The following is a 27,422-nucleotide window of genomic DNA, read 5'->3' as shown; positions in this document are numbered from 1 at the left end:
TATGCAGAAATACATAAAATATTTAGTGTAAAATATTTAGATTCCACTTCTTTAGTTATATTCGTAAAAATTGTATGAATATCAACAGTTTTCTAGTAACAGATGTATGTATATCTTTTATTATCACATATGTACGTCCTTTTTTTTTTTAACCCCCCATGCAGCCATCATATCTTATCCGTACCGCGCTTGTATGCAGGGGAATCATCAACACACACTGATGCATGCATTTTTACTTATTTACCGGAAATCAGCACTACACAATCTCAAATACAATTAAATTCTAAGAGTAGTATATATTGTGACACATAAGAGAACTTTCTATATACGAAAACTTATTAAATAGAATTCGAGTTTTCTAAGAAATAACGAATTTTTTAAATAAATGATTGCTTCAACTTTATAAATAGACTGCGAATATTTATCCAAATTCATATTTTTAAGAAGAAAGTTTGAAAAAATAGAATTTATGTAGAAAATTGTATGATTTATGTTTGTACTTGACAGTTTTATATATTTTTGCATATTATTCGCATTCAGTGTATTATCTCGTTCTTAAATTTTCTATAAATACGTAAAAACCTGCAGTCTATTTATAATAAATACCGCCACTTCTTTTTTTGTATTTTATTACATAAAAATTTTTATGGATTCATTCGATGCTCGAATTAATTTAATATGTGTGATAATCCATGCTTTGACGAAGAGTCATGCAGTCGACCTCATCGATTTTTAACGTGTTTATTTTAACATTGATATCTTCCTCAATTTGAATTTGTGTTTTGAGTAAATAACGCAACGATGCCTGAGACTGAAACAATAATTGTATTATCATTTATAATAAGCTGATTAAACAACAGAATGATAAACTATAAAACGTATGAACTATAAACCTCGAATATAGTTGCTTGTAGTTTCGACACAATCTCACGTAAATCATATACTTCCTTTACAAGATTAATTTCCACTAGATCTCGTGTAAGTTCTAATCCTGGCCTTTGACAACGATTACCAAGTCTCGTATGCGCCAAAGCTAAAAAACTTTCCTTCTCCGCGATTGATTTCTCAATGCGTGTAATATTATCCTTCATTTCCGCTGCTTGCCGCATGATCTGTTTCGTGTACATACATACATGTAACGTTTTTATTCAATGATTCATATTTAAACTAGAAAATGCAATGAATATTCATGCATAATTAACAAATTATATGATGCTTACATACAAATGCATGTCAAGATATTTCGTGGTCCAATGGTTAAACTAAAAATACAGTGTATTCTATGAGCATAATCAAGTAAAAAGTGTTGTGTAAGCATAGTTCATCAAAATTGAAATGAGCTTCCTAAGATATTATATCGAACTTTTTATAAATTTTGTTTATTGAAATGGAATATTGATAGCTAATGATTACATATATTCATTCTTTAACTTATTTCTGTCTTATAATATAGTAACCACAAGTCTGTTACTGTTTTTTTATTTTTATTATAACTTTTTAATAAACTTTAAATGGCATATATTTATATAACATTTGTTGCTTGATTATACCTATACACTAACAAAGTTTAGCTTTAAACCTTAGGACACGCTACATAGTGGTAGAAATTTTAAGAATCTCTAATTAAACATTAATGATTGTTTCCATGTACCTCAGCGTGTTGTAATTCTAATTTCATTTTCGCTTCTTTCGTTTCTTCGATGCGCCGCCTGAAGGCCTCGTCAGTAGCATTTTTCTGATCATTTAGATCATCGATCACTTGCTTTATAATTGTATCGATATAACAACGCAATGGTCTAGCGCTATTTACCTCTTTCGAAGCGCTAACGATATTGTTATTAGTCTGCATTTCCCATTCGTTCAACTCTATCGTTCTTAATATATAAAAATAAATGTTAAAAGGTAGGAAAACTTAAGAAAACACTGAAATAAGGAAAAATAAGAGAGCTAAAGTGATACTTGCGATGGATCAAGTCGCGATGTACCATGATAAATACTTAAATTTAAATTGGTCTCCTTCAAAGTCAAGTTGTGCTTGTCAATGCGCAAATTATTTTCTTTATCCTCGAGCTCGTGATCCATGTAATAAAGCGTCGCTTTAAGACGACGTATTTGTTCCTGCGTTTGTTCCAAAGTCCGAACTAATAAACTTTCGACGCCTTTGATCACCTCACATTCTTTTAATAATTCTTTTTCTATGTCGTCGTGAACTAAATCAATTCCTAATCTATGCTCTCTATAATTGAAATAATAGTACAATTTAACAGATATCCTATTTTTATAAAAAGTTAAAACTATATGAAATGGTTACAGTTTTCTTTTTAGTTTTGTATATCGAACCTAAAAATGAGGCATTTTTCGCAAATGACAAAAGCGTTTTTCCTCACGGATGACAGAGCATCCATGATACGCTCCTTGTATATTGACAAAGCATCGATTTCAAGGAGAACTTCCTTCCTTATACGCAGCAGTTCTCTTTTACGAAATTCGATGTCCTCGATTTTTTCTTTCAGCCTGTGATCTGTTTCTTCTTTATTGTTTCGTACTTTCTCGGAGCTTAATTCGCAAACACGCTGAGATTCGTTAAGTAGCCGATCTGCTAGTTCCTGCTGTGCTTCAGAACATCGATACCTAATCGTAATTTTATAGATAATTTCTATATTTATGTAAATATTCTTAATCTTAATTCTATAATTTAAATTCTATAATTCTAAAATTCTATAATTCTATAATTATAATAATATAATTATATAATTCTTTTATCAATAATTTATTAATTATATAATGTTTTTTAATTTCAAATACTTAGTATTTTGGAGTATTATATAAATATAAAGCATATAAGTTCTTGTTTATAGAATTGAAATTAAATACTCGTACCTGTGGCGATTATTTAGATGCCATTGATGCAAACTAAATTTCAATGGAGGCGGTGGAGCTATTTCAGGCGGTCGTTTGTTCGGCATTGTATTTTTCCAATTTCGAAAATACTGTTGTGCTTCTGAAGGATCAATGTTCTTTTAAAGAGGCGGGTTCACAGGTTTGATCTATATATGGATGAATCAGCGCAAGGATGGTTTCCATGGAAACATTTAACCTATTAAGAAATGGTTTATTTTAATTCATTCGCAATGAGGAAATTATATACTAAGCATAAGACATTACCTGTAGCGGAATAAATCATATACTCTATATTAATGATTAAATAGATTATTTATAAAGAAATTAAAAAAAAGAGCAAATGATTTAAATATAAACCTAGCGCTCACATATATTGACTCTTAAGGTATCATAATAAATTTACTCTGTCTCACAGCTGGTATGGTAGGGATCGTTAAGAATTGAAAGCTATGGATATCTAACGGTGAAACGAAGAAACTGTAAAATTCCAACTAATTAAAAAAATGTATATACAGTGTTACTATTTATTCTAATCATGATTTTCATTTTTATTAGTAATAATTTATTATCCATTGAAGATAATTATTTACTAAAAGATAATTTAAATATAACTCATATAAATTATATACTGGGAATATTTAAATTTATGTATATGCATATAATTATTAATTGTATATATGTATTGTATATAATTATTGTATATTGTATATATGTAAGTATGTAATTGTATATTGTAATTGTATATATATATATATATATATATATATACATGTACAAAATATTCAAAGTAAAATAGTTATTCGAATATTTCGAAGGTAATACAACGCTTTATTCCAATTCATTAGTTGTTTCCATAAAAGTATCAATTTGCATGTGTAGATATGTACATACATATATGTATGAGTCTGTATTATATGTATCTTTAATAGCAAAAAGTGATGTTATTTGTCTTCTTAGTTACTTCACGTTATATCAAATAGACCCATAATTTTCGTTCCATAACCATAGAATCCAGCCATAAAATTCAAGGGTGGAAATGCAACGTGGTAACTGCGTTTCTCATCTAACTGAACTCTGTAGTCACAGAGAATGTCGATGTTTTTGCCTTATTTTTTGATTTGCCGCGTATGCAACGCCGTGACACAATGGCGGCTTCCGTTATAAGCACGTACTTTTTGTTGCCCGTTTTCATTAAAATGTAAAAAACTGTCGAAAGAATAATCTTTTCGACAGGTTTTAGTTGTCTAAAATGACATAGCGATATCGAAACTATAAGATATTTGCGGAGAGGATCGCTGGATGTATTAATACGCGTTACCGAGGTACGGATTACTTTTGATCAATAACAAAATTATCAGAAACTTTGAATGAGAAATCAAATACAAAGTGTTTGCCTTGTTCGTTTAAAAAACTGCTTTCACATTTTTCAGAAAGAGAAAAACGCTCGCGGCAAAATGTCAAAGAGACCTGTGGATAGTGGGGATTCGGGTTCCCAACCACCTATTAAAAAAGTTCAATTCGAACCGATTTTAATCGGGCCTATTTCAACCCTCGAGGAAATGGACATGAAAGTTTTACAGTTTCAAAATAAAAAATTGGCCCAGGTTAGTATTCAAATCATACTTTGACAAAGGTATTTATAAAACGTCAATAATCGAAAAAAATATTACCTATAAAATATAATCTTTTGACCTATTAATTTATTCATAATTAATAAAACATTGTTTTTCCATAATTAATATTATATAGTATTTTATGATTGTCTGTTGTAAATGTAGATATTATTATGAAAAAATTTTCTTCAATGTAAAATGTTAATTTATTATGTAAGCATATGATCTAGCTTTGCTATATTGTCAGTTTGTATTTTATCTTATACTGATACAATACAAAAAAAGTTTGTATTGTATCTTATACTGAATCAATGAACACAGACAGTATATTATATTTAGACATGTTATGATATTTCAATATTCTATTGTTGTTTGTTATTTGAAATTGATCTTTTCCAGTTAGTTACTTTTTTCATATAGTCCTTTCACTATAAGATATGAAATTGTATTGTATATTATGTTATTCTGATTTTGTAGAGACTAGAGCAGCGTCATAGAGTAGAGGCTGAATTAAGGCAACGAATTGAACAGTTGGAAAAACGACAAATGCAAGATGATGCAGTGCTTAATGTTGTCAATCGTTATTGGAATCAGTTAAATGAAGATATACGTGTATTACTTCAGAGATTTGATGCTGAAACAGCTGATGAATCTGAAAATAAAAGTAAACAGCTATAATGAACTGATCTATTAAATGTTTAGACAAATGTTTTAATGACTTTTAATGAATTATAGATGAAAGTGAAGCTACAACATCATTTCTTATGCAGCTTTCTTCATGGGACAAAGAAGAGTTAGATGATAAATTAGCAAATCGTGTTCAAGTGTCCAAACGTGCAGTTTCAAAAGTAGTACAAGCATTTGACCGTCTTTCTCAAAGAAATGAAAAGATTACTCTTGCACTTAAAGGAGAATTTGATGGAGGTATTTAATTCTAATGTATGAAAAAGAAAATAATATATGAAATAAAAAATGACAATGTTATTATATTTCAGAAGAAGCACCTAATATTGATGAAGTTGTGCGTAGAGCAAATTCTGAGATACAAATGGAAAATAGGAACCTTCAAGCAATAAATATACAACTTCATGAAAAATACCACACTATTTCATTAAAGGTAAATTAAGCTTATTTATATTGATAAATTACATTTTATTGTGTATTAATAAGTATATCTTCTCATAGATGTCAGAACTGCAAGATACCATAACAGGGAAAGATACACTTGCCGCAGAGCTTCGTAACCAGGTGGATGATCTCCAGTACGAACTGAATAAAGTGAGAGCACGTAATGATAAATTAGAACATCACCTTGGAGAAGCAATTGAGAAACTAAAAGCGTTTCAACAAATACACGGTACAGATGAAAAAGGAAGTAATAAACCCAATACTTTAGTTGCTTCAAGTGTGTCACAGACAAAGGTATAATATTCTGTTGTCTATTACATTTTATTTAAAATCAATGTATATATTTAATCCTGTTTCATATCATATAGCTCGAAGATTTACAAAGGGAATTGGAAGAAACCAGAGAGTTAGCTAATAACAGATTACAAGAACTGGATAAACTACATCAACAGCATCGAGATGCATTGAAAGAAGTAGAAAAATTAAAAATGGATGTGAGTTTTTTGGTTTTGGTACACACGTTTATGGTGTCCAGTATAGAATGTAAATTAATGTCTTGTGCAATAAATACCCATGTAGTACTTGCTTTCGCTGATTTCTTGTGTTTTACTTCTTTACATTTGAATAAGGTACACATAAGAAAAATTGGGTGGAAGCCTATTTGATATTATGATCAAATGTTGTTTTCACTTCGAAAATATCTTATATTTGCAGATACGACAACTTCCAGAATCGGTAATTGTTGAGACGACTGAATACAAATGTTTACAATCGCAATTTTCTGTATTATACAATGAATCCATGCAATTGAAAACACAATTAGATGATGCTCGTCAGCAACTGCAATCCAGTAAAAACGCTCACTTACGGCATATTGAAATGATGGAGGCAAGTGCATTTTATTTTATTTATTTTTCTTCCTCCATTATAAAATTATATAAAAATAATATTTATCTGTTAATATTTTCAGAGCGAAGAGTTGATGGCACAAAAAAAACTACGTGGAGAATGCATACAATTGGAAGATGTTTTGGCTCAATTACGAAAGGAATATGAAATGTTAAGAATTGAATTTGAACAAAATTTAGCTGCAAACGAGCAAACAGGACCGATAAATCGAGAAATGAGACATTTGATCACATCTTTGCAAAATCATAATCAACAGCTTAAGGGCGAAGTTCATCGTTATAAACGGAAGTACAAAGAAGCTTCATCAGAAATACCGAAAGTATGTATATCATTGATTTCAAATTATTTAAGGAGAGTGTATTAACAAAAGAATGAAAGTATTTACAGTTGATATCCGTGCTTTGTTGTAGCTGAAGAAAGAAATTGAGGAATTAACGACGAAGTTGGGCCAACAAACATCCCAGGAGAACAAAGAAGGGAATAATTCAGATGGCAGTGGAAAAGAAGAAGATGCATCGAATTCTCTTCCAGGTTCTACACAGGTAAAATAAATCCTTTAAAGGAACTTATATTTCCAAAGTGCGTTATAAAAATAAGTTTCTGGGAGTTAGATAGCTTTTATGTTAATACAGATAAAGGAAGAGAGTGGAGTTTCAATAAAAAGAGAATCTGGAGAAGAAGAAGTAGAAACTATCGAAGTTGGAGAAGGAGAAGGAAACAAAGGTACTCCAGATTCTTTGACATTAACGTCTCCAACTCTAAAGAAAGAAAAAGATATTAAACGTGAAAAGGATATAAAGAAGGAAGCTGTCAAAACCGAACATCGCGATCCTGCCCATCGTGCCAAAGACACGAAAGTAGCGGAATCAGAACTTGTTAGAGATCTGAAAGCGCAACTAAAGTATGTCATATGTTATATACTATTTTAAATTAATCATTATCATAATTTACATTTGATCATTCTAATTACAGAAAGGCTGTGAATGAAATGAAAGAAATGAAATTATTATTAGATATGTACAAAGGTGTTGGAAAAGAACAAAGAGATAAAGTGCAATTAATGGCAGCTGAACGTAAAACGAGAGCAGAATTAGATGAATTACGCCAACAGATAAAGAAAATTCAGGTATTTGTGCAAGTAGACTTTTAATTGTGAATCTTTTATCTTTTTTAAAACTTTATGAATAAGTTTATTTTTTCAGGAAAGTAAGAGAGAAGAGCGTAAAAAGTTGGCAGATGAAGATGCACAAATAAAGATTAAGAAATTAGAAGAACAAGCATACACTCTTCAGCGTCAAGTTGCTTCTCAAAAGCAGGTAACTTTATATATTTGATAATTTCTATAAAATACGAATTTTATTTAAAACTGTTGAACTATCGGTAATGCTAAACAGAATTGTGTGTGGTTTCAGGAGGAGGAGGCTCTTTTGAACGAAATGGAGGTAACTGGGCAAGCTTTTGAAGACATGCAAGAACAGAATTCTAGGCTAATTCAACAGTTACGTGAAAAAGATGATGCAAATTTTAAACTTATGACAGAAAGAATTAAAAGTAATCAATTACATAAATTAGCTAGAGAGGAGAAAGATGTTCTAAAAGAACAAGTTTCTACATTAACAACTCAAGTTGAAGCTGCTAATGTTGTCGTTCGTAAATTAGAAGAGAAGGAGCGCCTTTTACAAAATTCCCTTGCTACTGTTGAAAAAGAATTGGCTTTGAGGCAACAGGCAATGGAAATGCATAAAAGAAAAGCTATCGAAAGTGCCCAGTCTGCAGCTGATTTAAAACTTCATCTTGGTAAGAAATTTATTTAATGATACTTGTAATTGTTTTATAAAAATATCTTTCATATACTTTGAATTTTATGTAGAAAAATATCATTCTCAAATGAAAGAAGCACAACAAGTTGTAGCTGAAAAAACTAGTTCTTTGGAGGCAGAAGCATATAAAACAAAAAGATTACAGGTAATATTAACGCCTCAAATAATATATTTTATATATTTCATAGGAAATGTTACAGGATAAAAATTATTTTATTCAAGTTATTACTAACACTGCTATATCTCATTATAGGAAGAAATAGCTCAATTGAGACGTAAAGTTGAAAGAATGAAGAAAATAGAGCTTGCTGAAACACTGGATGAAGTAATGGCTGAGGAGCTTCGAGAATATAAGGAAACACTTACTTGTCCTTCTTGTAAAGTTAAACGTAAAGATGCGGTTCTAACAAAATGTTTTCACGTATTTTGTTGGGATTGTTTACGTACACGATATGAGACTAGGCAACGAAAATGTCCAAAATGTAATTGCGCTTTTGGAGCTAATGATTATCATCGTTTATATTTATCCACATGAAGAAGAAAAGCTTAAATTATTAAAATTCATGTGTCTCTCAGCTGAATTGTGTAAATCTTTCTTACTCTTACGATGTGCATCTTTTCTTATATTTTCTATTTATTGTCGTGATCATTGGTAAATGAAAAATACAGTTGCACATGTCTTGTAAAGAAAGGAGGCTGAAAAACCAAATTCTGTAAAAAAATTCCTACTATTTTTTCGAATGTGATATAAAAAATAGTACTGCATTTTTAATCTATTTTGTGATGACTTCACTGAATAAGATATTATTTTCATAAATCTTATGTAAGATTAAATCTTACAAAATGTGTTTTGGTTTCTTTTGTTTTTCTTTCTTTTGATAGTAACACAATGGATAAGATATTAGAAAACTAAAATGTATGATAATTTTAGATATAAAATTTAGCGCTTGTATGAAATTTATTCATGAAATTAGAAAATTTGAATTGATAGATTCAATTTTATGAATGATTCGAAATAGCAGGTATATTGTAATATATTATAAATAGACATTTAAAGTATCGTAATTTCACAAAGAAATGGAAACATTTGTTTGACAATTATTATTTTATAAAAAGTCCTTATTTAAAATACTAAAGGACATTTAGCTTTGTAAGAATCACTTGATACTATCCTTTTCTCGAGAAATTGAAATATTAGAAAACTAGAGACATAATTTATTATGATAAAAATATATGTAAAAAGTAGAAAAAATGCTTAATTCAGAAATCTCTACTTATTCAATTGAAATGTTCTTTTAGATTTTGCCTAGTATAATATTATCTTTCTACTTTTGTTAATAAATATCTCAGTTCTATGAAGCGAAGAAATATGAAGATATTCCTATTATATATTACATATTACTATATACGTAAATGTCGATTCGACAAAAAACAAGATTAAATGCATTACAAATGATGTAAAAACAGAACAATAATCGTCGTTCAATGATGTAATTTACAATATTTTGTAAACAAAGACCAAAAGATATATATCAATAGCTTAAAGTATAAATAGAAGAGAAAATAGCTTTTAAATCAAATTTTTAATGATTTATAATAATTGATTGTATCATGTTTTTAAAAGAAATTAACAAATGTATCAAGTTATATACCTAGTAAAGGATGTTTCCTGACTTACACAGAAGTCTGTTGTTATCTTAATTTGATCTTAATTAAAATTTTCTTTCATGATACTAACATATAATTACCTCCTTTGTTAGAATATTGATAATAATACCAATAAATATCTAACAAAAATTTGTTAATGCACATTTTGATATTCATATACTTAACTGTGAAATATATAACTGTGTTAACAATGTTTGAAAACTTAAGAAAGCAATTTTATATTATGTATGTATATTTTCACAAATTTCTACAAACAAGGTTTTATTATATGTTGATATGGTAAAAAGAAAGTTATATCATTTCATTTATATAAGATTATTACAATAAATTTTGTATCTATAGTAAATCGTATAACACTTTATCATCTTTTTAATGACATGCTTGTGAAGAAGCAACGAATTAATAAGGTCTCATTGATAATCCATGAACATTCTTTAACTATAAATGTAGAAATTATTTCAAACAAAACAGAACATGAAATGTGAAAATAAATTATTATAAATCAATTGTACACATACATTAGAGTTCAATATACACAGACACTTAGTCTTTTGCAAATCATTATCACAATCTTGAAAATTAAATTTCACAAAGAAGTTCAAGTTAGCTGCAATATTTGTCAAGATTATTGCACATGCAATAGTTTAATCAGAAATTTTTCAACTTTGGAAATGTCGAGAAACGTAGCATATTGAATTAAAGTTTTATGAAAAATTGAATTTAATCCCTACAATATTACTTTAGATTCGCACAAACGAACATTTTATTAAAATATGACACCCGATGAAAAAAATGAGCTAGTTATAAATAACATTTTGTTTGCAATTTTGTAAACCGTCTTGTATACATATATTTATTGCAATATAACAATAATACAATAAATTCAATATTGTAAATTTATTTATCCGAAGCGAGGGACCTAACGTCCTTTTACAGAGTTAATTATTATCATTATCGTCGGTAATCATTAGTAAACAAATCATCTAAATACCTTATTAAAAGAGACTCGCTATTGTTAAAGGGTAATCGGAAATTCTTTGATACACTTTGCACTTCATGAAATATATGACGAACACTTTTTATTATATGCAAGTTTTCTGTCCGACAAAAAGCATATAGTTATGTACGTGTACCTACGTATACGTGTATATATGGATGTAAAAACTTGTAATGTAAATATGAATGGAGGACAAATACATTTCGTATTAATTATTTCATAATAGAATTCGTGCTATCTATGGTAATAATCAAAAAATCTTCTTCAGCTAGTCTTCCCTGTGAAACGTAAGATATAATTAGTTTATACATAAAACCTTAAATAGAATCAGAGCCAATAATTAATTTAATCGAAAGCTACCGTTTTTTAAATTGTATAAAAAGATTATATAAATTTACCTCCCGTTTAACAAATTTTTTTTGTAAAAATTAACTGCAAGGCGCTACAATAAACGGCGCCAGTCGTTTGTCGAATTGTTCATATTAGTACAATACTTATTTCATTTTTCTCCCCAAAATTTCTAGTGTCTTTCGATACGTTATTATAATTAAATCGTTTGTATAAAAAATCTTTAGTTTATAAGCAAATAATTTCTAATAGTTTCACAAGATAGTAATAAATACATGAAATTTATTAGGTACAAACTAGTAAAATTTTTTTAGGAAGAAAAAAAATATGCCACTGCCGAATGGGGAGAGACAAAAATGAAAAAAAAAATTAAAAAATCAGAAGCATAAACTCCGTGTAATCGTTACAATTCTACTTATCCAAATATTTATGCTCTGAAACAAGCAGTCGTATCAGTTTATATAGAATTTATGGATAATCGAAACATCTGCGATATTTTCGTTATTAACGTTCGCAGTACGCTCTAACGTACGCTCTACGAAAAATAAAGATTTATTCAATGGAAATAGTACTTATCCTATTACTCTGCTAATTAATACATAACAAACACTATTAATTAGATCGAATGTACATCGCTATAAGTTACTCTAAAATTATATACTAAACAACAGTATGGATCGATTTCGAGAAGCAAGAATCTTCTCAAGAATATTTCGTGTGTATTTTTCGGGCCTTCTTGTATTTTCTTCTTTTTTTCTTTATATCTGTTTTGTTTATAGTTTTAAAAAACATGAAACGCTTGAAGAAGGACACTTTGTAAATGTTTAACTGATCATCATTTTATTTGTGAAAAAGCTTCCATTTAACCAATCGATTACATTTACTTTACACAACAAATATTGTAGTTTCGCAAAGTCAACCGTTCATCGACAGGGTGTATTCGACGTGTAGTTTTCTTCTCTTTTTTTTTCTTTTACTCATGATAATAGCATTATCTTTTTTCTTTAGTAATTGTACCTATATATGAGTCTCTTTCTCTCTTAATGTCTTGTGTGTGAGTGCATCTATTAAAAAGCGCGAAATCCTTATCCGATGACCGGTCGCGCGCGTGAGTGCATGAGTGCGTGCATGCATGTATGGTTGTGTATGTAAATACATTGGCGTACAAAAGATTTCAGCCGGAAAAAGAAAATTTCTAACATTATATTCGAAAGGTGATGTCTAGAAAAATTTGAAATAATATTGTAATATATATGTTAAATAATATTTTAAATAATATACAAACATTGTTATATAATTGTATAATATTACTTAAAATTTTTTAAAATACCGCTTTTAAGATATAAAGTGAAAGATCTATCTGGCCGGAAGCTTTTGCACGCCACTGTATGTATGTGTGTGCAAGAATTTTTCCTTCTTTTGTTTCCACTCTTTCGTTGAAACGAAAGTCGGCCGAACAATGGCCTACGTGTAATGTCTCGATGCGAATATATGTATATATTATATCTAAAAAATCATATATAACCAATGACGATCGATTTTATGTTTGATTTACAAGCATCAAGTCCGACTATGCTTGTGATTGTTGCGATGTCTCTCTATATACATTTCATTAGCTATGCTGCAAATAAATGTAAAGACGAGAAATCTTTAAATGACAACGATAAAAGTTACTCGAGACGAGTAAAGTTCAAGAAGAACTTCAAATTAATTTAATGATATAAGATATTATTATAATATCAATATCTTATAAATGAATTTAAGTGTTTGCACTAAAAGCAAATTATGAATTCTACACTTTTATATTAATTCTTCGATTTAATTTTTGATAATAATTGATAATAATTGATTTCTATATTTGAAAGAAACTTCGAAATCTAGTTTTAATAATAATATCACCTATTTGTAACAATAAAATTGTTCTTATAGAGAAATTTGAAGTCTTTTTATTTTAAATTAGAAGTACTTTTATTTTATGTTTTATTTATGATTAAATCGAATAATTCGCGAATTAGTCTAATAAAATTTGAGATAATCTAAGGATCAATGGTCACATTCTCATTGCAAACTCTTTAATTACATAAATATAAATATATATCATTAATATATATATATATATAATTTATTATATGTATATATACATATATATCGATCGATGTGAAAAGCTCGACAAATATGAACGAGTCGTAACAGGAAAAGCCAAAAAGTGGCGATTAATATGAGCAGAGAAGATATAATGTAGATACGGCTACAGACAAAAAGAAATAAAAATCGCTTAGCGTGAATGCAAGTTATGTTCTATTTCATAATGTAGCAACAGTACTTGTGTTTAGGAATGTTTTATAATATTCCCGTATCTCGTAATCGTGATATACTTAAAACATAATCGGTGTTGTTAAAAAACGGCATACATATATGTATATATCATGTTTTATATAAATATATAAATATACGTGTATTTATATATTTATATATATATATATAATGTTCATAAAATTATTTGCAGTTTTTCCTTTCATTCAAGTTAATTCCATAATTGACTAAATTGTATATTGATGTAGTATTAGCTAGAACAAGAATTGTGCGTACACAATCCCTTTATAAATGCGCGTACGCCCAACGCACGTTTCCTCTTCATTTTACATTTCCTATAGATGTAAGAATCCTTCTTACACTGAATTTTATTTACAAAAATCAATACCCCCTTGCACAATGAAATTTTTATTTTTTGTCTACCTATGCACTATAATCTACAAAATATTTCATTCAGTCCTCCAAACAGTATTCTTACTATTCCTTCCGTTCAATATTTTAAAGTTTTTTTTAATCACGGAAGATCGAGTGTACGCACATAGATATCTAAAAAAATTTGTTCTTTGATGGGACATCTTGAGAGCACATATTTTTTTCCTAACAATTCGACTAATTTTTTTTTAAGCTTTTCTTTTTTACCTTTCAAATGAATTACTCTTGACACATACCAGGCTCTCTTGATTATGCTTGAAAACTGATCATATAAAACAAGATGTCTAGCCCTTTTTAGTTCTACTTATGAAATTCACTTCTAACAAGAGTTTAATTTAATGTAGCTTTACATAATGCAATAAAAAATTCTTGTTTTTTAGGTTTTGCTCTTTTCTCAGTATCAACTCGTTTTGTTCAGACTATCTCATTTACTCAATATTTGCATTTGCAGCAAAATAAAGTATTTTTTGAAAAACCAAAACCATTGGGAAATAAATAATTAAATTATAACGCGGAACAGAAAATTATATAAAGAGATATTTATAAATAATTTTATAATAATGAAATTTTTTTAACAGAAATTGTTAAATCATTCATGGACTATTAAAAATTTTCTATAATGTACTTTACTGAATTCAAGTTGTTCCATTATATTTCGATTGCTTCTGCCACAGAAGTTTCATATTAAATTATTATCGTCACATTCTACCGAGGCAAGATTAACAACCTATCATCTCTTTTTCTCGTTATTCAAAAGGCTTCGGTAAAGACCATAAACGAGCTGGAGAAGTATTTATAAATACGTACTACACACTACTTTATACGCTCAAATTAAATCGCCCGATTGTATATTACGTAGCTTTTTTCGCTATAATAGCACCCTTTCTGAACAACGGTGCCATTCCTTTTAACAGTGCCCGAAATAATTGCGAGCAATCATAAATATCACTAAAATGAATATACAGGTGTTTTCTTCCTACGTTTATCAATGTAGATAGGTAATTCATTGAATTCACTCCATTTAAAAAGAATTTAATATTGATCCTTGGATCCTTGTTCTCTTCCCTGTCAATATTTAATATTATATTTATAATGATGATAATAACGTTCCAATTCCACAGCAATATTAATTGTGAGACCTATTCGTAATATTCGTAGGAATCGAATAATAGACTATATTACAATATAATTTCAAAATTATGAATATTACTGTTTAAATAGTATTAGTACTGTTTTTTTGCTGACAACCGAATAAATCGTCCACAGTTTCCCACTATTTACAGCTCAATTAATTTTACACATATGTCCATTTATCTCACGACGTTACCTCCAGGAAGTCACTGTTTAATTCTGACGAACGTAACAATACGATACACCGGCACAAAAAAAATATGTAATTCTTTTTTTTAGCAATTAGGTCGATCGATGTATACCGTAAAAATACGTTTTCTTTCATTCACAGAATCGTTGAAGATCAAAATATGGTTTATATGGTAATCTTCAAAGTCAGCACATCCAAAGATAATATAAGGTCCTTTTATGTAATTATTAGAATACTCTTGATATTTTAGAATGCAGAAATTGTCTCTGTCATTGTGATTTTCAATAGTATGTGGGAACACTAAAGAACAAATCACTTCTTCCAATAAGAATAACATTTTTTACACTTTTTGCACAACTTGAGCAGTTCCATGAGTATTTCACTATACAACACATGGGAACAAATACACTCATTTGTATGAGTCATCATTCTCCCGAGTTAGATTCGTCATAGTGGGAAAATTTAAGGAAAACTTGTTCCAAAGTGGTTTGGCTGAAGCTATATTCTTCGATATCCAGCTCGAGCTTGGCTAATAATAAAAGTTTCAATTAATTTAATTATGTAATGTATGATAATTGAATCGTTTATTCAATGTTTACCTTTCTCCAACTGCGTAAAACACTCGGCCAGCGAGGTAACTGCATGTTGGGGAACAGCAAAAACTAATCTGTCGGCAAAGCTTTCTTCGAGAGTTGCATCTGGAAAAAGACTGGAAACAAATTCTTTCAGAATCGTAATCCTATCACCGGACGGTGTCGTTGGTGTACAATCACCGCCTAAAAGTTTCATTTCGAGGGTGTAGCCTGCACCATATAAATTTTTCAGATGTTGAGTAGAACCAATACATCTTAACTCTCCTTTTACCATTATACCCACTCTAGAACAAAGAGCATCAGCTTCCTCCATTGAATGAGTGGTAAGAATTGCTCCTCTACCACCCTATTAAAAAAAATTTATCAATAATGAAATAACCTTCAACAATCGTGTGTTATAGGAAATGACAAGTTTCAGTAGAGGAACAAACCTGGAAACTAGCAAGGATTGTATCCCATAAAAACCTCTTTGACCTAGGATCCATTCCTGCACTAGGTTCGTCCATTAGAACAACTTTTGGACCTCCGATCATTGCCATGGCAAAACTAAGTTTCCTTCTAGTTCCGCCCGAACACTCATGAGCTTGTTTATCGGCGTGCTCATGAATTTGCAAACCGGTGAGGTATAAATCTACGATTCTGTAATATGGAACTTTGTTCTTGTTTGTAATTTTTTACTAAATATTTATTTAAGAATTGTACAGATATTCAAATGGGTCGAATTAATTACCTGCCAATATCACTCCATGGTACACCACGAATCGCGGCGTAAGATTCTAAATGTTCCCTAACGGTAATATTCTTCCATTGAGCATCATGTTGGGGACAGTATCCCATTTGTTTGAAAGCTTCTGTCATACTTGAATTAATATTATGACCACCGATCTGTACTCTGCCTCGAGTGGCCGCTTCTTCGGCTATGATAATCTTCATTGTCGTCGTTTTTCCAGCACCATTGTGGCCCAGCAAACCGAACACTTCTCCTGGCTCAACCGCTAACGAAAGATTCCTTACAGCAACTTTTCGTTGTATTTGGCTAGCTTCTTCATCTTGTTTCGAACAGCAACTACATGAACCTGTATCTTGCTGTCGATACTCCTTTCTCAAGTTCTAATAAATATTTAACTTTGGTTGTATAATATGAATACATTATAATAATGAAAATAATATATAATAAAATAATACCTGTACTAGAACTACAGGTGGTTCTTGAACAGCAGATGAAGTAATGAGATTAAAAACTTTTTGTTTTTCTGCTTTAACGTCTGCATCTTCATGTTCTCCAATATCAGAGTTCTCCATTATTTCTTCACCAATCGAACCGCCATTACGCTAGAAATGACAAGAAATATTTTTTAATGGAACAGTTTTATATTTCAATTTTCAACCCATTGTATCAATTATACACTAACCAGGAAATACTTCAATACATCACTAACATTGCCACCACTCTTTTTAATGTCCAACAGTAAAAGCACGAAGAACCACACCGGACAATGCAGAAGCACGCCAAAGGCCATTAGAATGATCTCCGTGGTTAAATAATCAGACATAGTCAGATGATGGCAAGCAGCGTTGATAGAGCACATTAGATGTACTCTTTCTACGTAATACACTGCAGCATATGGTACGTACAATGTGTTCAGTAGAGAAAAAATTACGTGTAAAACAAACGCTGCTGTTCCACCTAAAAATATTTTTAATTAATCCGTGGTAATAAATTGTGATATTTAAACAAATGTATTTCATTATTTTCATATTCATTTATACATAAAAGTCTTAATAAAAATTGGGAGCGATATCTAAACAATTTAGTCTCTGAAGTGTTAAATTAAATGTGTAACTTACTAAGACCCAGCATGTCAAGAATCGTGACTAGTATAAACGGTATAAGTCCAATGAAAGTTGCAATATTGGGCAAAATGCTTTGAGCCGAATCCATCTTGTCGAAGATGTAACTCAAACACGTAGAGAATAGAATGGATGATGGGCAATAAAGCATGAAAAGACCGGCTAGGGTAATGAGCGCTGGTACTTCTTGAAGCGAAGGCACGTCAAAGAGAAATATGATGCCAAGAATACATAAACAGATGAAAGACATCAGGCCGACAAGTACAATAAAGTACGTCAGAAAGTACATCGAAAATGACAGACCATTCACACGAAGCTGATTCTTCGCTTTTATCTGAAAATAAGAGATACCATAAGGAGTATTGCTTTTAAATAGCAAACATTTATTTAAAAAATGTCATTAATAAAAACAAGACTTACTTCACGATCATAGACGACGTCCACAACTAAAGTTATTGGCAACAATACAAAATTCATTCCAATAAACAGTGCGGTACTCGCTGTGCCAATATTGAATCCCTGTGGCTGAGAAGTTTGTTGGAAAGGATGTGTCTTAACTTCAATCGGTTTTAAATTGTTTTCATTTGAGAGCAATCTAATTGGAATAAAATAAATGAATTTTATACGTGGTTATTTAAATCTACGATTTAATTTTTAATTAAATTAAATTATTAATAATTAATTTTATTTTATTTAATTAAATTTAAATTATTAATAAATTATTGACTGTACCTGTAATAAGTGTTTGATAACAAGTTTATTAAAATTGGTAGGGAATGTTGCATGGTATCATTATATGCGACAGTCAAATTGATCCTGGACAGACTATATTCATTGATATTGAAAGCAGACATATGCGGTGCGATTTTTAACAAATTTGCAAAATTCCCGTAATACTCTTCAATGTACTTTACATCTTGATTTATTCCATCGATTAAATTTGTGATATCATGGTCGGTATTATTCGCGTACAAAAGTTTAGTCTCATTTCCGTAAGTATCTTTAAAAGAAAAAACGGTGGACTAAAGTAGACACTAAATTTTCTACATTCATAAAAATGTAATTATTTCAAAACATACCAGTATTCAATGTAAGAGATTGCATTTTGATTTCAACTGTTTCAATGCTATTTAAATGGAGGCCAACGACTACTAGAAGAAGAGGCGCGAAGATAGTGAAGTACAATAACTGAATGTTCCTGAAGAGTCTAAGTATCCTTAGGCGAAGCATAGCGTACAAGGTTTGGAGGAAATTAGGCCGAACTTTTATGGGGTCTAGTCCAAGGCCAAGAACAGGAGGATTTCTATCACTATGGACGCCATCCGGCAAATCTCCTGCCTCTATAGTAAAATACAATAAAATTTATAAATTATGAACTTTATAACAGTTTTCAAATATTGAATTGAATGTACCTTTTGCTTGACCATCATTCTGAACAGTGACACCTTCGTTCTGCAAACTCTGATAAGAAGTACTCTTAGATTGCAACGATAAAGATCTGCTTAATGCACGATTGCGCACCATCTTTTTTGATAAATTATCCATTGTGTATTCAGGGCCTTCATCCTTTTCTAAATGCAGAAATACTTCTTCTAAAGTAGTCATTGATACTCCATAGCTGCTAATACCTAATCTGCTCGATCGGGTTTTAATTTCGTGCTCTATAGCTGAGAAAAGTGGTGCGAAGTTCTCTACTGAATTATGAGGTAAAATAAAGCTCAGTTCACGCCCATGACGTCTTGCTTTTTCTGCTTTTGAGACATGACACGTTACTAATCTGGTAATGGCGTGTTCTCTTGCATTTCCTTCAAGTACTAACCTGTTATACATTCACAAATATATTTTTATTAAACATGCTTTATCGCTGCTTTTCGTTATTTAAGAAATAACCAACGTACGTTAAGTGATATCCAATACCAAATTTATTTTTTAAGAACAAAGAACTGCCACAGCATCTCAGCTTTCCTTTACTAATAACAGCTTTCCTATCTGCTAATATATCCGCCTCATCCATAAAATGAGTAGTCAATAGAATCACTTTTCCATGACGTCTAGATTGTAAGAAAGACCACATCTGTCTCCTGGAGTAGGGATCAACCCCAGCTGTAGGTTCATCCAGGATAATAATCTTCGGATCACCGATAATGGCGATACCTACAGACAATTTCCTTTTTTGTCCTCCACTCAAGTATTTCGCAAAAGTATTTGCTTTTTCAGTTAAATCGATGTCTTTTAAAGTTTTTTTCACCTAAAAGTAATCATACACGACAATCTTTTTTATTCATAATGTATGTAAAAAATTTTATGCGACTTGTTCACTATACATTACATTACCTCATGTTCAATCATCGATTTTGGGATACCACGTACAGCAGCGAAAAATTCAAGGTGTTCGCGAGGTGTGAGAAGATCAAAAAGGATATCATGTTGTGGACAAACGCCAGTCATGCTTCTAATCATCTGCATATCATTGGAATCTCGAACGTCATAACCAAATATCAAGGCAGTGCCAGCAGTAGGTGCGGTCAGGCCAGTTAAAATATTGAAGAGACTTGTTTTTCCAGCTCCGTTGTGTCCAAGTATCGCTGTGATTTGTCCCTCGTAAATCGTTAAATTGATGCCATTTACGGCTTTAATTTCTGGCTTACGACATTTTTGGTAGGACTTGTAAAGATCGACTATTCTAATCGCTTCACGACCCTTCATCTCGCGCACCACAGGTTCAACGTCACGATTAGTCTCTTCACCAGGAATAAAAGAATTTGATTCACCATTCGATGATGGTACCTGCAAATACGACTGTGAATATATATTTTTCTATTTTCTTTCATATTCAATACTTTAAATTATTGTTAATGATACTCACCCGTGGAGCTTTTCTTTGACACCAAAACTCAGGCGTGAAGCAAAACCAAGGAGTTCTCTTCGTCCCGTATTCACCTAAATTAAATATATAATATTTGATTATTCACTATTTATCAATAATATAATGAGTATGATAACACGTATTTTAAGAAGCGTACTTGGAATGACGCAGTCAAAATAATAAGCTAAGCAAGCATAGAGAATTATGTCTAAAGTCATCATAATAAGACTTCCTCCAAATGGTATACCAGGACCTGACCAAAGATTGTCAAAGTTAACTCCTTCTCCTTGTAGATCTAATACAAGAGCCTAGGAAAAGATACACATCGTTTTTACTTATAGAATTGCCCATTCTTCATTGTTCCAGTATATTATTGTACACTATAATACAAACCTTATCCATAGCCAAAGCAACGCCTGTTGGACTAAGAAGAGAGACTAACCAAAATGGAACTGAACTAGAGTCATTTACAAAGACTTGGATAAAATACATCAAGCTCATTATCGTGACTGCAAAATTGCCTAGTACACCGGCAGTCTGATAAGAAAATAGTTATAAATAATTTAATAAAGAACGCACTAAGAGTAGAATAGCGTCAATGAAATACTTACTCGTGACGTGTCGAAGAAAGGTGTTATCATAAAAGCGAACATGATTATGGAAAAACTGTAGAGCACTACTAAAAGGAATATCGGTAAAAAGTGTGTGTGTTGAAACATTTGTAGTGTGAAAAGTAGTATTACTGCGACGGCAGAGAGTAATAAGACAAAAACGCTGTAGATAATGAACCATGATAACCTGTAATGAAAATTTTCTCATTTTTCGAAATCTGAATTTTGTTCTTCTAATTTTTTTTTTGTGCGACATAATTCATACATCATTTAGTATATGTCAATATTTGAAGTGAAGCACAATTTATTCGTTGATTTTCAAATAAGATTTACCTACCAGAAAATCGAATCCTTTAGGCCCATTATCTTCATTCCTTCCTTGATCTTTTTCTCCTTTTCGCCGACTATTAGGATCAGAAGATAAGTGACGAATTGTGAAAGAGAGAGGACCATAAAAAGAGGTATAACAACTCTCAAGGCCAGCATCCAGTCTAAATAAAAAATATCTTTAGAAATGTACCCATAAAAGATACATTAATTATTAATTTAATTCTTAAATCATATGTCTTGTTCTTATAGACAAGAATTTAATATACTAATTAGGGATCACCCATAATTAAATATTCTATATTTTTACTTGCGGTGAAAGCTTCTTTAGGGAACATTTCTAGCTTAACATCCGGTACAGTTACATCTGTATTCCCTGTGTCTAGCTACAAATTGTCAATATACAGAATCAATAGATGTATATAATAAAATTTTCATTATTATATTACAAGATTATTAACATAAGCAGCACAAAACATACTCTTATCTTCGTGATATCCATTATCATTTGTAATGCTAGGAAACCTGAGTGCAAATAGTTATTCGCAGGACATGATCCACCAGTCTCCATCGACAATACACCTCCCAGCCAATGGCTCGTATCCTTTCGGCAAGTAACTGGCGCGGAATACAATTCAGTTGGCGAAGGTGGATTCGTATATGATGGATTAGTTCTTATCTCGTATCTAGTACAAATTACGACATAACGGTTAAACGTCTTCGATTTTTGCTTTTTTAGCTGATTACTTTTATTAAGTGTTTTTAAATATTACGAGAGACGCTGAGATATGGGTTGAGAATCCTCGAAGATTACTGCTAAAGGTACGCTATATGGGTCTCTCCAATACGCTGCTTGCAGATCATCCTTTGTATCGAACACCATGAAATTTAAGGGAAGTTTGCCAGGATAATCCCACATTGATGCCCACAGGGCATTCATCGAATTTAAAAAAGTCTGAAACAAGGATAATATTGTAAAGACGGTTACATGTTTGTAGTATATGGCAGATTATAATGTCTTAATGACGGGAACATGTACCAAAGTTTCTGTTGAGTTTGGAACAACGGCTATTGTGTTGTTCCTGTAGCCATTGAACGTCTCGAATATACCACCCTCCTGCCTCTGCGTCGTCATTGCGGGATAGTTTGGATTCGGTGGCAAAACTTTTACCACTATCAATACACCTAGGGTGCAAAGGGGGAGGAAAATCTCCTGTAAATAATACAAAAAAATCATTAAAAACCATATCAAGATTTCTACACCTTGCTCCATTATTTGCTTTTAATTCAGAAATCATATCAGACTAAAAATTTATTTATCTGAAAGAACAAATTTTATAAGAAATTGAATTTTATGATATTTCAGAAACGTGTTCAGGGAAACTGTATCAAATAATTTATGATGATGAGTTGTCCAATGTAAAAGGGACTAGAAGGACTACTGCAAAGGAGAACAATTAGCTACACGAAAAAAGAAGGAAAAGAAATAATATGAGTTTTTCGAAAATAATATGAAACAAATAGACAAACATTTTTAATACTAGACATCGATAACTTTTTAATTGACCCTCAGTCACCATCAGCAGCTGTTTCCTCTCGCCTATGGTTAATAATGCATACGTTAAAAATCGTACACGACGATTTCGATTGAATAGGGTTGGGAAGGTAGTATACACGATAGCTTCTGGAAAGTACCTCCCCCGTGCGTGCATAATAATTATTCTACCTGCACCCTCTTCTCCTACACCTGTCGTGCAACGTAAACCTGCGCAAGCGTTCGATACAACCCCTTGTCGGTCCGTTTGAATACGGGAAAAGTGGATATGCTGATTCGCTTTCGTATTCCGTCACCATGACGATCAACAACGGACCAGACTAGTTCGATTCATCAGCACGATTATTCTGGATTTACAGTTCTACGGCCATTCATAAACAATTTAGGATTTTCTTTCTATATCACAAATTCTTGTTCGCCAAACAATTAATTTAATAAGAAAACAAGAAATAACGGCGTATGGCAATAAAGTAAAATAGACTGAAAAGTTATTCTAGAACAATTGGATTGGTTCTAATTTCCGGATTTTTTAAGTTAAAATTGCCTTTATTGTAGGCACGTTTGATAATTCTTACATAAATAATTAATTATCATTTTATTGGAAATATTTTTGGTTTAAAAATTTTAAAATTGAAAATTTCGGAAATTTCTTCTTTCTGATAAAAGATAATCAATTTTAGTAAAATTTAACTCGTACCTTTTTTGAATATTCGTAAATTTATTTTACATAATTTTAGATATATCCTAAACTTTATCGAAATTAAAAATTTCGGCTTATTTAAAGAAACACGGCACTCTAGATTATTAAATATCAACGTAATCCAATTGGATAATATTCCTTCAAAATTATTTTTCATCGCTTGGAATTTCTTAGTGGACAAATTAAAAAATACATATACATAATTAGATGTCGTTCTTCGTTGATATCGTAACGGAGGATTCTTTTTACGAGAATCTCACGTTGGGTGTAGTGAAGATTCTCGAGAGTTTCCCATACGTAAAAAATGTACGAGTCGACCGTAGAAACGGATGTGAGACTATGGCTATTACCAACTGGGAGCAACGTCATTGTGTTACGCTCCCGGAGAACGTTAGAAACTTCTACGCTGCAATCGACGGTTTCCTGCTTCAGTGGAACCTCGAGATAGCAGGTAAGGCCCTCCTAAAATTATCCACGCATTTTCATGATGCTCTTTATTGACTTTCATTCGCAACTATTCCTTCTGATCCCGTACATTATTAGTGGTTACTTGACATTGTCATTTCCACTGTTTTGATATATATATATATTCTTGCATCTACAGTTTCTTGCTATGTAGCTATGGTTTCTCGGATCTTATCTTCTATTTACTCCATTTCTCCTCAAAACAATTATCCTTATATAATTCTGTGTTGTTTCAACGAAAATTATCCTTTTTTCGCTTTTCTTTCCACAAAATTGTTTTTTTTTTTTTTTTGCTAAAAATAAAGATTTCGATTGTTTTAAAAGAACGAGTAGCTATTAATTCTAGATAAATTAAAAATATTCAGCCCTATTATTCAGAATGAATATCAAATACATAATGATTAATAATTCATGGTTGAAATAATTGATAGGCAGTTTGAAGAGCTACAGATGTTAATTACTTTCATCATCGAAGTCATACAATCGAAAGCAGTTATTTAATATTGTATTTACATATTCATTTCTATGGATATTTTCAGATATTACAATAGATCATATACATAAAAAATGCAATTAAATTAGAGATCCCACATTGAATGAAAACAACTACATGGTTATTAATTATTACTCTCAAATTATTCTCACGATACACCTTCTTTACACAGGTGAAGAATTTCCTGTAGGACGTATGGAAATTGGCACGCTTTCCTCTCTAAAGCGCTACGCAAACAATCCCAAAGATCATCAAACAGATTCCACCAAGCAAGAACTCGACACTGACACTCATAAGCCAGATAATGAAGTTACTTCCAATAGCACAACTGACCTTGAAAATCCAAATTCAATTAATTTGCAAGGAAATGACCATAGTTGCAAGATGTTTGAAATCGCAAGATGCTTCCCAGAGAGCGGAATGGCCAAAGTTTATTTATTATACCGCATGAAACATGAAGAAGAATCGCCAACAATCTGGTTGCATCGAGAAGATACTAATAGATGGTATCATTTGGCAAATGATTTCACTGTGTATTTCCGTATGATGCTGGTCCATTTGGGTTTACCATTGTGGCAGTCTTGCGTGTCTGGTTTGTCTTTGCCTCCATGGGTCGAGCAAGTCTACTTTCTCATTGGTCCTCATCTACTTCCTTCCGCTGTTGAGCCCACGGAGACCATTTCTACTACCATATGGAATAACGGGCCCATAAATGTTATCGATCCAGCAATTTTTAAAGGGAAGGAAGGAAAGCAGAAGAGCTCCAAGAAAAAGTAATTTGTATGATCTTTTGGTGTTATCTGGTAGTAGTTATTGGAATCTCTACAGCAAAATGGAGTTCCCAAGTAGATAAAATTGATATTCAAGTTTAGTGGAATCTCTTTTAATGAAAGATCTTGTTGTACTTTGCAGATGAAACCTTTCATAATCATATTTGTATTGCTATGATAGAATAGAAGCCTGCTATATAATTATATAAAAAAATAAATATTGGCAGTAGAAGACTAATACAACTCTATTGAATTTCAGTGTTTAATGTATTTCACCCACAGTAAAGTGCAACGAAACTCTCCAAAATTCTCCTATAATCCAATATCTCTACCACCCACAGTTCTCGTAGCAATAAATTCTCTCTAACCCCTACCATCATAATACCATATTTCCTTTCTCCAAACAATATCCTCTTCATCCAACCACCATTTACATTCTCAAAAAAACTTATTCCACCGCATAAAGCAATCAGTAGAAATAATATACTCTTTTCCCTTTCTGTTGAAATTGGCCAGGCAAACGACGAAACCATTCGGATGAGTAGGTTTATTTTGAGAACTTGAGATCATGCGATGCTTCAATATTTTAGTGTTATCCTTAGTCACGTGAGTCAATGAAATGAAGTGGGCACTGCGCTTTGTTTTGATCTATTGTTCAAAAGCAATGGAGGAAGATTAAGAAAAAAATATCAATAAAGACAGAAACTTTTATACTTTTCTCCTTTTCGTCTATTTTGTAGGCGTCCACGGCGACCCTTGGCTTAGTTGGCACAAAGCTAATGCAAAAACACCAAATGAAACGAATTGGCAATACGCCCTCCCCCGTTGGCAAACGTGGACGTCCACGGGACGCGGTCACTTCGTCGCCGTCCATGGAAACTATCCGCGCATCTTTCTCTCGATCGTGGCCAGTGAATTCGGATTGCAGCTTTACTGGCGTCCAACATTTCCTCTCTTTTCCTTCTTCCTCCCTCCGCCTTCCGGTTCTTCTTCTATCGCATATTCGATTTATCCCCTAGCAATGCTATTCATCGAATCCGCCGATCCGTTCACGTATAAATCTTCTTCGTTTTTTCAACTAGCTTTCCCAGGTATTGTTTCCAAACATTTTTTGGATGGCAAATAAATGATCATTTCAAATGCTGAAATTATCAATTCGAATTCATGTCCAGTCTACAAATGTTATGTTGATTTCTATGTTAGTTCTCCGTGCATAACAAGCATATTTTCATATTTTGGGCAATCTGTTGGGCAAACTGTTCACGCCAAGCTCTTTTTATCTGTTCTAGGCTTTCGAACAATCTGAAAAAATTCTGCGGCATTTATGGAAATTTCTACTATATTATACAGTCCATTTTTAATTGAAACGTTTGAAGGTTTCTTGAAGAAAATTAGAATTTTGCTTAGAAGAAATGCACGTATGAAGTTTTATAAACGGTTCAGGTGGTCTGTATTAAAGGGTTGAAGTTGAAATTCTTAATAAGTTTCATTTTATTTAATTATCGTGATATTTGATCTTTTCTTCTTCGAGTTCCGTATTAATAGAATGTCTTCTTTCGGGTATGTATTACGCTGTTCGTCAAAACTTCTGCGTTGACTTGTTAAGATAAAGGGCAGATCGAAGACAAGAGAGGAAAGGCGGACCTAAATATAGCTCGTTAGAGGTAGAGAAAATCGATTTATACATAAAATAAGTATTTGTATCTATACTTAGCCCTGGCCTCCCAACGCGAACCACTAT

General features: G+C 31.5%; 4 protein-coding genes across 9 annotated transcripts in view; 2 read left to right on the top strand and 2 right to left on the bottom strand.

Annotated features, from left to right (window-relative positions):
- Nucleotides 1-18: 18 nt before the first annotated feature.
- On the bottom strand, nt 19-12,065 carry Tektin-C (Tektin C). Of its 2 annotated transcripts, none has more exons than XM_069114144.1 (7): nt 11,031-12,065; nt 2,881-3,097; nt 2,341-2,631; nt 1,964-2,236; nt 1,652-1,874; nt 894-1,112; nt 19-811 (listed from the first exon to the last, which is right to left on the bottom strand). In XM_069114144.1, the coding sequence occupies exons 2-7, from the start codon at nt 2,964-2,966 to the stop codon at nt 674-676; spliced, it is 1,230 nt and encodes a 409-aa protein (XP_068970245.1). In that variant the 5' UTR covers nt 2,967-3,097; nt 11,031-12,065; the 3' UTR covers nt 19-673. The 2 variants fall into 2 exon arrangements, with proteins under 2 accessions (XP_068970245.1, XP_068970246.1); XM_069114145.1 differs by lacking the exon at nt 11,031-12,065 and adding an exon at nt 3,270-3,377.
- Bre1 (E3 ubiquitin-protein ligase Bre1) lies at nt 3,992-11,266 on the top strand. Of its 2 annotated transcripts, none has more exons than XM_069114122.1 (16): nt 3,992-4,223; nt 4,332-4,505; nt 4,992-5,178; nt 5,250-5,438; nt 5,510-5,631; nt 5,700-5,936; nt 6,011-6,136; nt 6,357-6,530; nt 6,613-6,870; nt 6,962-7,093; nt 7,184-7,452; nt 7,524-7,677; nt 7,754-7,867; nt 7,946-8,348; nt 8,422-8,516; nt 8,625-11,266. In XM_069114122.1, exons 2-16 carry the CDS (start codon nt 4,356-4,358, stop codon nt 8,904-8,906), a joined length of 2,892 nt encoding a protein of 963 aa, XP_068970223.1. In that variant the 5' UTR covers nt 3,992-4,223; nt 4,332-4,355; the 3' UTR covers nt 8,907-11,266. The 2 variants fall into 2 exon arrangements, with proteins under 2 accessions (XP_068970223.1, XP_068970224.1); XM_069114123.1 differs by having other exon boundaries at nt 3,995-4,223; nt 7,964-8,348.
- Nucleotides 12,066-12,203: 138 nt separating the features above from the next.
- LOC138180339 (cholesterol transporter ABCA5) overlaps nt 12,204-27,422 on the bottom strand; it is a 35,702-nt gene continuing 20,483 nt past the window's right edge. Inside the window, exons 5-26 of one of the 4 annotated variants that reach the window (XM_069114118.1) lie at nt 22,738-22,911; nt 22,472-22,653; nt 22,180-22,384; nt 22,009-22,084; nt 21,709-21,862; nt 21,372-21,558; nt 21,154-21,297; nt 20,918-21,068; nt 20,761-20,834; nt 20,229-20,693; nt 19,793-20,142; nt 19,307-19,713; nt 18,974-19,234; nt 18,627-18,894; nt 18,315-18,489; nt 17,892-18,228; nt 17,456-17,730; nt 17,229-17,375; nt 16,774-17,153; nt 16,475-16,682; nt 16,050-16,389; nt 12,204-15,979 (exon numbers count right to left, since the gene is read on the bottom strand). In XM_069114118.1, the coding sequence (XP_068970219.1) occupies nt 15,876-15,979; nt 16,050-16,389; nt 16,475-16,682; nt 16,774-17,153; nt 17,229-17,375; nt 17,456-17,730; nt 17,892-18,228; nt 18,315-18,489; nt 18,627-18,894; nt 18,974-19,234; nt 19,307-19,713; nt 19,793-20,142; nt 20,229-20,693; nt 20,761-20,834; nt 20,918-21,068; nt 21,154-21,297; nt 21,372-21,558; nt 21,709-21,862; nt 22,009-22,084; nt 22,180-22,384; nt 22,472-22,653; nt 22,738-22,911 (5,064 nt within the window). In that variant the 3' untranslated portion in view covers nt 12,204-15,875. Of the gene's footprint in view, nt 15,980-16,049; nt 16,390-16,474; nt 16,683-16,773; nt 17,154-17,228; nt 17,376-17,455; nt 17,731-17,891; nt 18,229-18,314; nt 18,490-18,626; nt 18,895-18,973; nt 19,235-19,306; nt 19,714-19,792; nt 20,143-20,228; nt 20,694-20,760; nt 20,835-20,917; nt 21,069-21,153; nt 21,298-21,371; nt 21,559-21,708; nt 21,863-22,008; nt 22,085-22,179; nt 22,385-22,471; nt 22,654-22,737; nt 22,912-27,422 lie in introns of those variants that run through there. The other 3 variants (XM_069114119.1, XM_069114120.1, XM_069114121.1) reach the window with 3 other exon arrangements.
- Nucleotides 24,122-25,920, top strand: LOC138180355 (tubulin polyglutamylase complex subunit 2). Its single transcript, XM_069114152.1, has 2 exons — nt 24,122-24,404; nt 25,084-25,920. Exons 1-2 carry the CDS (start codon nt 24,161-24,163, stop codon nt 25,686-25,688), a joined length of 849 nt encoding a protein of 282 aa, XP_068970253.1. The 5' UTR covers nt 24,122-24,160; the 3' UTR covers nt 25,689-25,920.

The sequence above is a fragment of the Bombus flavifrons genome, chromosome 5 (genome assembly GCF_040668555.2).
Source record: "Bombus flavifrons isolate JBK064 chromosome 5, iyBomFlav1_principal, whole genome shotgun sequence".
In the NCBI taxonomy this organism is placed as follows: Eukaryota; Metazoa; Arthropoda; class Insecta; order Hymenoptera; family Apidae; genus Bombus; species Bombus flavifrons.
Note: the sequence above shows the minus strand (reverse complement) of the source record. Positions and strands in the feature narration are given on the sequence as shown.